This window comes from Dreissena polymorpha, chromosome 2, assembly GCF_020536995.1.
Source record: "Dreissena polymorpha isolate Duluth1 chromosome 2, UMN_Dpol_1.0, whole genome shotgun sequence".
Taxonomy (NCBI): Eukaryota; Metazoa; Mollusca; class Bivalvia; order Myida; family Dreissenidae; genus Dreissena; species Dreissena polymorpha.
Genome location: NC_068356.1, coordinates 144,117,148 through 144,128,517, shown reverse-complemented (window position 1 = coordinate 144,128,517; position 11,370 = coordinate 144,117,148). Strand labels below are relative to the sequence as shown.

At 33.5% G+C, this 11,370-nt stretch overlaps 1 protein-coding gene across 1 annotated transcript; it reads right to left on the bottom strand.

Moving 5' to 3' along the window:
- Positions 1–4,781: 4,781 nt before the first annotated feature.
- On the bottom strand, positions 4,782–9,576 carry LOC127869310 (uncharacterized). Its single transcript, XM_052411764.1, has 3 exons — positions 9,114–9,576; positions 8,677–8,772; positions 4,782–8,404 (listed from the first exon to the last, which is right to left on the bottom strand). Exons 1-3 carry the CDS (start codon positions 9,331–9,333, stop codon positions 8,217–8,219), a joined length of 504 nt encoding a protein of 167 aa, XP_052267724.1. The 5' UTR covers positions 9,334–9,576; the 3' UTR covers positions 4,782–8,216.
- Positions 9,577–11,370: the final 1,794 nt, after the last annotated feature.

Genomic DNA, 11,370 nt, shown 5'->3' with positions numbered 1-11,370 from the left:
GCTAGTCTTTAGCTGCGCTTTTATTATACTGTAGTAAAAGTCTTGTGTAAATTATATTCCGCGACATGACCATACAATTCAATTATCGTTTTGTATTGTTCCTTTTATATATGTTTATTTTTCAAATATTGAAGATCAAAATGTGTTTACGTATTATAACACAATACAAATTATAATAAAAATGTAACTGACAAAGTATGTTTTTAAAGTATTTATTCAGTTGTTCCCTTTTATTAATAAAAATGCGTATCATAAGAAGATATAGCTAAATGATCAGGTATCAGTTTGATAAGTATGCTACTGTAACTGAACGTGCATGAGATAATCAAACGTTAAAAGATGGTAACACTTTGTAGTCCTAATACTTGAACTGGATGAATGAATCGAATCTTGGTAATGAATGGGGTGCTGAGCTTCTTCCTTAAATAACATCAAGGTAACGGAGTATGTAATATAACGCACACAAAACTGACATTTTGGGCATTATTAAATTAAAATAGTCACCTACATCAACATTTCAGTAGCCTTGGGTTATCAAACGTCAATAAGTACCGGGCACCAATATTTGCTTATCTTATGTGTCAATCTTCGGTCAATTCCGTATGTATGTATTCGTTATGTGCCCGTTGCATACGTCATAGTTATGTTGCAGACACGTGACTTTATACGGCCAATCAGAATTGTACACGTAACAATTATCAAAGCTTTCGTTGTTAATATCTATATTAATAGGCAGTCTTACTTGAGCAGCGGAACATAGAAGTCGCATATTTATTGCTGTCGCGGGGCGGCCGTGCGCCGTATGTAACTGGTAGTTCAGAATATTGTTCGGATATTGAAAAACGTTATATAAGAAATGAATCAACATGAATAAATCGTTATGAAAACAGAAATTGACTTTGTCTACGTTTATCGTGTATTGATGAATATGTTACAAGTAATTTGTTTGCAACGATGCTCATACAAAGCAAGTTTTTTTGTGCGTAAAGCCACGTATGAAGTTAACTAAAGTATTACTTTAAAAAAAGTATGAGTTTTTAAAATGGTTTATAAAAAGTAAAGAAATAAAGTGCCGTTCAAGGGTTAAATGGATATGCAAAACCTTGAACTTTCAAAGTTAAAGTAATCTTTGCATCATGTTTTCCTATTGAGCTTCATTCACATATTCACGTACAAAAACACGTAATTATGTAAAGAAATTAGACAGTGTGTTTTTACCTACATTATCTGAAGAAGACGCGTATCTGAAGGGCTTTTGTCGAATTTGAATATTGATCATAATATTGGGATGTTTTCCCAACACACTTAAAGTCAACAATCATTTTAATAAAAAATGCGCTGACACCGTTATGATGTTTTGCAAGACGACACTGCTTGCTAAGCCATTTTGTTTCCACAAAACAAACATATATTTGCATGTGTTGATACGTACGATGTTTAGCTTAATGTAATACACATATCTGTCTCTTTCATAGATGTATGGATTATTATAATCTGTGTCGTGGCTTATGAATTGCTTTGAATGAAATAACATTGTCTGAACGACTCTGTGTGTATACACAATTTGATGTTGCCAAGTTAACATGTTAAACTTGTATACATTAAAAATGTATGTAAGAGTAGTTATTAAAACAACGCACATATGCAATCTAATGTGTTCGTGTTAGATTTTCCGACATACATGGATGCATAACAGTACATGATACGCAATATAACACATTTGTTCTTTCCTTTTATTCAAATTCAAAATTAGACGAGAAAAATTAAAAGTTTTGTGATTTTTGCAAATTTTCGAATAAAACAATTAGTGTTTTTTTTACATTTCTAATTGTGTACAGTGGAGCCAAGAATTGCAACATATACAATACATGCATTCCTCTGAGCTTGGGTTGATATTTGAAAAGTATACATATTTATTTTATGGATTTCATGTGATGAAATGGCTACAATAAATCTCTGACGGGGTAATTGAATTGCTGTGGAGTATACTGCGAATCTGTACTTCATAAGCAAGCATCGTGGAGAATTTACGTAAAATATTTTTTATTTGTGTATACAATTGTGAGAAAGATATCGTTAAAATTGAAAGACATCCGAACAACATTTGCAGCATGGACAGTTTTAGAATAAAATAAATGAAGTTCGACGAGTACACTTTTTTAAGCCAGGTATGAATACCATTTAAAAAGAAATAAGACGCTAAAATGACGGTGTTAATAATGTAAAATAAACATGGGTTATTGACAGAAAAGACATGCAGCACACAAACAGTATAGAGACATCTTATTGTTATCAATATACAATACTTAAAACCTTTTAAACATATAAGCGGGCTTAAAATTCATGGTATAATACGTGATCGACGTGAAATGGCTTTCAAATTAGAACTTAAAGTAATAGTTTTCGGGAAATTCTATTTATTGGAATGTCGAACGCCCCTTTGGTGACGTGTATCTGCTACTGAAACTCCGAATGGGTTTACATACATAATCCATGTGTCATTCAGAAACTTAAATGATGTTTGTCCAGTGAAACATATTTTATATAAGGACACACGGCATATGTAATGCTGCAAGATTAAGTGGGTCCTCATGTTCAATACACTTTCGCTTCATAATATTGTGCAAGTAAAAAAACAGCACCGTGTAGCACATCCGTTGTAATAAGCTTTTCATAAATGTTTATTATCACAATTTCTGTTTTTACTTTCCTTATCATCCCTCGTACTTTGTTAATGTGATTGTGTTAAAAATTATTTATTTCTCTGATGCATTTTTGTTTAACTGAATAGTTTATGGTTGCTGTAATATTGTATGTTTTAATCGTCGTCATGCAAAACTGTCGATAAATCCAATTAAACACCAAAAACCAAAAACGATAAATAAAATGCGGCGTACATTAAACGGATCTGCGTTTTATATTGCTGAACATAACATATTTGAAAGTCTCACATCAAATGTGTGTATGACAGCCAGATTTTTTTTATATCATTTGATCAGCGATTCAGTACTGTTGAAGTGGATGAAAACCATTATCGATATGTTAATCGTTTTTTTTTATCCCATCTGCATGGTGTCAAATGTTCAATCAAAGCATTAAACTTCATTAATCGTTGTGTACCTAAAAAATATAGTTTAAACTCTAATATCAGATACATAAACTTTGATTAATTGGTATTGCTTTGTGAGTGGCTTGTTAATGGAATACAATTATATTATGCATGACATTATAGACGCACAATCAACAGTTGTTTAAATGGATGAAAACCATTATCAATATGTTTACCCATTTTGGATCCCATCTGCATGGTGTCAAATGTTCAATCAAAGCATGGAATTTTATTAAGCGTTTTGTACTTAAACATATAGTTTAAATACCAATATCAGGTACATATACTTTGATTGTTTGGTATTGTTTTTTGTGTGGCTAGTTAATGGAATAAAGTTATATGATGCATTCAATTATAGACGCACAATGAACAACTGTTTAAGTGGATGAAAACCATTATCAATATGTTAAGCCATTTTTTGATCCAATCTGGTGGTGTAAAATGTGCAATCAAAGCATTGAACTTTATTAACCGTTTTGTATTTAAAATCATACAGTTTAAACTCCAATATCAGGTACATAATGCATTCCATTATAGACGCACGTTCAATAACTTAGAAAAAAAACAAACATTTTGGGAGCACAAGAGCGTGTTTGTTTTAATTGACTAATTACCAACCTACTGAACAATTGCAAAAAAACGCCCACGTCATGACACAAAGTTCATGAACAAGTTTAAGTGTAGTAACCGCATTTAACATACCTTGCAATTCAAAGTGCACCCATTTAATTCGAGAGCAATCAATGAATAAACGTAATTTATAGCGATGTGAACATAAATGCCAACATGATATTTTCTTCATAAATATAATACATACATACATACATACATACATACATACATACATACATACATACATACATACATACATACACACACACACACACACACACACACACACACACACACACACACACACACACACACACACACACACACACACACACACACACACACACACACACACACACACACACACACACACACACACACACACACACACACACATACTTGTAAAACCTTCCAACCGGGGAAATGTGTTCTAAACCTACCAACCGGGGACCACCATTTCCACATATTATAGAAAGCTGAAAGTGATAAAGAACAGACAAGTTTCGCATTTAAAATACGATTTTGACATAAAAATTATGATAAATAGGGTAATAAATCAAAGAAAATTTTACATGCACACCGGGGAATTATGTGCGTACCAAATGAGGAACTGCGATGTGTGCCAACTGGGGAACGGTGTATACCAACAGGGGTACTAAGTGCGTACCAACTGTGGAACTTCAATGTGTACCAACAGGGGAATGGTGTATACCAACAGGGGAACTTAGTGCGTTCCAACTGTGGCACTTCAATGTGTTCCAACTGGGGAACGGTGTATACCAACAGGGGTGCTATGTGCGTACCAACCGTGGAACTTTAATGTGTGCCAACAGGGGAATAGTGTTAACCAAGAGAGGAACTTAAGCGCGCTATCACTGTTGAACTTCAATAATGTCCAACGGGGAACCTGCGTTTACCAACAGGGGTAATTGTGTGTAATCATGGTACCGTTGTTAATAGGACAATGGCGTGCACGTTCATGGATAATATTTAAGTTAGTACAAAAATTGAACATGTATGAAACAATATTTAAATTAAATATGTTTATTATATGACCTTATATAAGTTCTACAAAAATGCCTCATTTGATTGACTCAAATATTATTCACATAAAAATAAGCATAAGAGACATAACGCAAATCAAACAATACATTTATGACTTTATTAGCTATAAGCCGACTACAAGCATACATGTGCTGCATTATACCATAACAATCATGGTGCAATTAATCAACAAATGAATACAATTTGTTCTTAAAACTAAAAAATCATGTTTTTTTTTTCAGGCCACGCTATTTGTCAAAGCGAATGAAGGAGAGGCGAGGCGGCTTATTTTTTTAATTCCTTTTTTCCATCAGAAAAAAATATTCACGATTTTAACGTACTATGAAGTTTTTTATCCTAAAAGTAGAACTGCCCATATGCATTTTGATTGAGAAGTGTAAATTTACTTTGTCCTTATTCTGACATTATAAAATAACTCATGCATTTAATCCCCTGAAACAGGTAAACATCAGAAAATTCATTCACACGCATGGCAACTTCCACTTCACTTAAATTGTCTTAAATACATTTATTGAATTTTCAAAAATAATAAAATCTGTAACTTTAAACAATCATGAACGTTTCACAACGAATGTGGCGAGGCCTGAGAAACAAAATAGTTTAGTAAACTAGCAAAACGACTTGATAACAATGCATTTTGATGCGCCAGTGACTTAGTCTACGGCGGTAGGTCAATCTGAATAATGATAAGTATTTATTGTTATATTTTATGAATTCCAATTCTACAACTGTGATACCATTACACATGTGCTGTATTAAAAAATACAGTATGTATGCACTTGTTTGAGTAGAGAATGCCAAAAACGGGTTAACGTTAATAATGAACTTACATTTAATTCTTCCTGTCGAAATAACAGATTATATTTTAAGGAAAATAGTCACTGGCGATCGCTTAGTTTTCCCGTGCATTTATACCAAACACCTTTTTTCAAGATTTGAATTCGCGTATTTTGTTCAAACTACCTTTATGTAAACCAAATTATGTACCGAATTTTTGCATAAAATATAATAGAAAGAGTGTATTTTAAGCACTGAAAATTTATGCCGATGTGTCAACCATATATTATTTGTTGAAAACAATTTAAAAGTTATAATTAATGTTGTTATACACGTATAATCACCGCTGACTTTGACAGCATTATCATTATATAAAAACGCTAATAATTAAATATGTACCAAAGCAAACACTTACCAAACACTTAGTTTAATATTATTTTAAATCACTTACATTATAGTATATATACTTACTGGGGAGTGCACATGTGGATCAATTGTTAGACCCTTGTTGGTGCCAACTTAAAAATAATATGTACCAACAGGAAAATTATAACAGTGTGACTCAATTCTGAATATACCGCACCAGACGAACAAGATCAATTTCGCATACATGTCAAAACACTTAATTACATTCCAGATGGCAGATAACATGGTTAACATAATGATTAATCACTTTAAACAACCGACATTATAGCATAATATCGCAAAGTGTATAACATGATTAATTATTAGCTTTGTACATGCATTTACATATCACATATAAATATATGTTTCAAATATGTTTTGTTCTAGGTAATCTACAGCTTGTTCAAGTGTGTGTATATGCAGAGTATTCGAAAAAACAAGTAAATAGCTTATGTTAGAATGCATAAAAGAGGTCAGTCGCAAACGCGATACATTGTTTTAACAATATCTTAGTCTAGGAAATGGTATGTTAATTGATCTTTAACCATAAATGAGACAAAAACATAACTAAATCTGGCATCTTAGTAATTTTCATCGTCGTTGAATTAAAAACTTCAAATAAAAACATGGAAAAAAATGCATAACTACTCGCGAATTTTTGTAGATCAAGCAATTTTGATATGAACAAGATGCGTTTGTGAAACACAATGTCCCCCTATATGATGTTTGACCTTGAAGGATAACCTTGACCTTGTGAAGGATGACCTTGACCTTTCACCACTCAAAATGTGCAGCTCCATGAGATACACATGCATGCCAAATATCAAGTTGCTATCTTCAATATTGCAAAAGAATTCATAAAATAAGAGATTTGGGCCACATATATTTGACCTCTGACCTTGAAGGATGACCTTGACCTTGACCTTTCACCACTCCAAATGTGCAGCTCCATGAGATGCACATGCATGCCAAATATCAAGTTGCTATCTTCAATATTGCTAAAGTGTTTATAAAATAAGCGATTTGGGCCACATATATTTGACCTCTGACCTTGAAGGATGACCTTGACCTTTCACCACTCAAAATGTGCAGCTCTATGAGATACACATGCATGCCAAATATCAAGTTGCTATCTTCAATATTGCAAAAGTATTCATAAAATGAGCGATTTTGGCCACATATATTTGATCCTGACCTTGAAGGATGACCTTGACCTTGACCTTTCACCACTCAAAATGTGCAGCTTCATGAGATACATATGCATGCCAAATATGAAGTTGCTATCTTCAACATAGCAAAAGTTATTGCAAAATGTTAAAGTTGGCGCAAACAGACCAACAGACCAACAGACCAACGGACCAACAGACCAACAGACAGACAGGGCAAAAACAATATGTCCCCCACTACTATAGTGGGGGACATAAAAACATATAAACATACCAATTATATACACAAAGCAAATATGTGAATTGATAGTAAATGTGAATATCTACGCGCAAAACAAATGCACAAAAGTCTGTGTAGGAAATTATTGTTATATTTAACAATTATTTAATCAATTCTAGTGCGATATTTACGCAATAATTTACATATTGGTAATTTTTTACTTTAAAATAACGATTAAGTATTCAACTGCAAGTCAGACACCTGTCATTCAAAACAAATTTTGTAAAATTGACAAAATATTCATTTGTATTCTTCACATTGTAGCAGTAGTTTAGCAATAGTTTTTTTATGTTATTTACATTTATCTTATTACATCTAAAAGTGTTTGTTTGTTATGTTTGAACAAAATGTTTGTTTCCATTTATCCGACTGAATTTTTTTGTGCCTTCTCTGAACGTTTAGCCTTCTAGATTGATTTGTTATCATGTTTGCTATATTCATTCATATCCACCAAGTTTGGGGTAAAAATTACTTGTATAGTGAGTAACTCGTAGAAACTCGTAATAGAAAGTACAAAGAAACACTCTTTGGCCGAACTATATACCAATCCTAATTTGTTCGGCGATATGATTATGAACAAATATCGTTTTTGACTGAACCGTATTAATAAAACATTCAAATACAATAAGCACACATATATCGTTTTCGAAAAGAGTATATAGAACAAGAAAACTCACAAAACACATGTGGCAACTTCATCCTTTAACGTATTCTCCTAATTGCATTATATGTGTAATATTTTTTTAAGTTAAAAGTACCCGTCGCTTTTTTGTTTCAATTAAATTTCTGCAAAAGTCTTTTTTTACATTTTCCAACTTCTGTTGTGAAGGTCATTCTCACTTTCAATACATGCAAGTATTTCTTTTTTCCCTGGTAATTTAACCATAATAAAAAAACGATCTAAGTGTCTGTGAACAGCTCCTTTTTCGTTTTCACTCCATTTCTTTTTGGCTGCTTGTTTTGTTCTCCTGGTATTTGAAGTACTCTTTTCTGTAAACGGATAATAAAACACGTCGCTAACTGCCATGTGTAAGATACTCATATTAAATATATATTCTTCAGTACAATTTTTCATAGCAACATTACGACAAAAGCGTCCAGGTACTTACGGCACCTGATAATGACATCGATGTCACACGAGAAATTTGTAAACATTATTTTGCCTAATGAATCAAACAATTACATGTAAGCAAATCATGTTCTAAGCAACATAAGAAACTTGGAGATACATAACTTAAATGCATTCACATGTGTATGCATACCTTTGTCTGTTATTTTTGGTTGACTGGTGCTGGGAAGCAGAGTTTCAAGGTCTTCAGTATTTTCATTTTCTGATGATTCAGAAGAATATTGTTCATCTGTCGTGTAAATCACAAGATCAAAAATTATATATAGTTTATAATATAACAATGATGGAAACAACCGAAGCACACCAAATAAATTTGCAGTTAGTGCATTGAAATTGAAAAATTAGAAGTAGCCAATGTAAACCTTGCTGAGCACAAAATGAGTGTAGACTTTACATTCCACCTTACCTGGTCGTCTCCGATAAAAAAGAATTGCCTTGCATAACACAAGTATATTTCAGAAAATGTTTGTAATTCTTTTTATCACTTCAGGTTATCAAGTTCGGTAATGAGCCCATTATTAACATTATACAAGTTTACTGTATGAATTAAACACTGACAATGCGACATACCTTCAATACATTCGTCGTCAACATTAATATCGTCTAGCGAATTGACAGAATTTCTGGTAATTTGTCCACTTTCCATCATCATGAGCAGCTTGCTGACTTTGGCAACCTGCATGGTTCCATCTGGTAATCTGTAGAATTCTCTATGTACCCGAATGTCGTGACCAAGAAATTTAGCTAGAATGTCTAATTCATTGTCAGACAAGTTAAAAAGCTGAGTCATTGTGGCAATATGTTTCCTTAACTTTGTAGAACGAAGCCTTTCCGGATGTTCAGCTCCACAGTCAATTGTAATCGAACGTAATACATCTGTCCCACGAATATGCGATGATGCAGATTTTGTTGGGAAAATATATTTACTATTGAAACAGTTTGTTAGAGAATTTTTGCTGCGTATGAGGAGGTCGATATTTTCTTTCACCTGTCTTGGAAACAGTACTGCAGCTATTCTACCTCGTTTTGCAATAATCTCTGTACGGTAAAAATAACGGCACAGGTCTTTTTCCAGTTTTGCTTAACATCCATCTAATTCTCCATCGTCATTTGTCAATTTGTTTTTTTAATATTCTTCGACTGTCATTTTTGACACCTCGCCTGATCGTCTTCGATTAAACAGAATAGTTTGACACAAGCAAATTTCAGACAACTTATGCCATGCTTGCCTTTTCTCGCAATCACTTGCTGATCCTTGTAAGGTATTTTCATGTGTTTCTGCTTCATGTCGTAAGTATTCAGACATTACTTTGACATCATTTGACAATGGCAACAGTCCTTTCTGACTGTTCTGCTTAGCCTCATGAAGTGTTCTTAAGGCATTGGAAGACACGTCATCCGTCCAATTAATTTCAAATAGTTTGGAAAGCTCCTCAGCCCTTGTTTGCAGATCCCGGTTGTTTGTTTCGATTCCTTTCGAAATAAGAATTTTTAGACATTTCTGAAGCGTTGTGCCAATCTTTAAGGCTAATGATGGTGTAGCATAAGTATTGGTGTTTCCGTCGAAGCCTGCAACGTTTTTGCAAGATTGTGTAATACATTTGAAAGCATCTGGATACATGAAATTCTTTAACGACTTTTCAACATTGCCTCAACAAGATCGCATGTCTTTCAGCAATCTACCAACTTCTCTTAACTTCTGTCTAATATAATTGTGTTGCTCTTCATCATGGCCCCTTTTTGTACAGAGTTTTTCACCGAATGCAAGGATTGTATTATCACTTTTGACTTTGCGACTTATTTCGTCGTTTCTCATGGACTCGATTACTCGTCTTAAAATAGTGCTTCCTTCTTTTAATGTTGGTAATAGCAGGCTGCTCTCTAAAGCGCGTCGTTTTCTTGATCCCGCTGCATTTGTAAACTAACATTTTTGATTGTGGCTCCACAGGATTTTCGTCGGGTAATACCCGTAACAGTAAGGACAAGGTCCATACTCGTCTGCAGCTACGCGTTGATTGTGACGTTTAGTGTATGACACAAACAGCTGTCCTTGGCCATCTCGCTTTACTTTAAAATTTTGGAGATGGTTCCCAACGTTCCTTTTTTTTCATACAATTTTTTTATTTTGTGCTGAATTTTCCGTATTTTAATAGATCTTTCACATCTTGCTCATTTTTATGCTGCGAAAGCAAATGTTTTTTAGTTTTGTTTGAGCCTTTTCGCAAAAAAGCAATAAAATCTCTTATCGTAATGTCTGTATTCACTGTTATTTGTTTGAACGATGGTGATGTTGGTTTTGTGTGCCTCTGCGGATGATTCGTCACGTTAACGAGATTGCAAGAATTCAACAGGAGGTAGTGTTGACGCTGTCTTCTTTTGAAATCTTTGAATGTTTGGTATGAGTTCGACAACTACCGACTCATCTGACGATGCATCGCCTTCTTCCGGAATATAGTCTTTGTCATTGTCACTATCCTGTAAAATACAGTTGTTTTCCTGTGTGTGAGATCATATAAAAATATGAAAATATCACAACATCATAATTTGTTGTTGGTGAACTACATCCATAAAAAATGTGTAAGTGTAACATAACACTTACCAGAACGCATGTCTTAATTACAGTTTGATACTAGAGCTTGAAAAAAATCTGAACTATATATAATCTTAGATAAAATGTTTAAATGTGTGTACTGTATTGCAATCACAAAATCGTAATAAGTTTACGTACATCGATATCCGATGATTAACTGTTCAACATATTTTCTGCCGCATCTTGTGAATTGTACTCTTGTGCAGTGTCGCTATGTTCTTTAGTTTCGGTACTCTG

What these genes read in the sequence shown, in the direction of transcription:
- LOC127869310 (XM_052411764.1), bottom strand. Translation starts at nt 9,333, where the DNA reads ATGACTCAGCTTTTTAACTTGTCTGACAATGAATTAGACATTCTAGCT. An exon ending in TGACGACGAATGTATTGAAG is followed by an intron (nt 8,773 to 9,113) that starts GTATGTCGCATT and finishes TTTACACGACAG; the next exon opens with ATGAACAATATTCTTCTGAA. An exon ending in ACCAAAAATAACAGACAAAG is followed by an intron (nt 8,405 to 8,676) that starts GTATGCATACAC and finishes ATCCGTTTACAG; the next exon opens with AAAAGAGTACTTCAAATACC.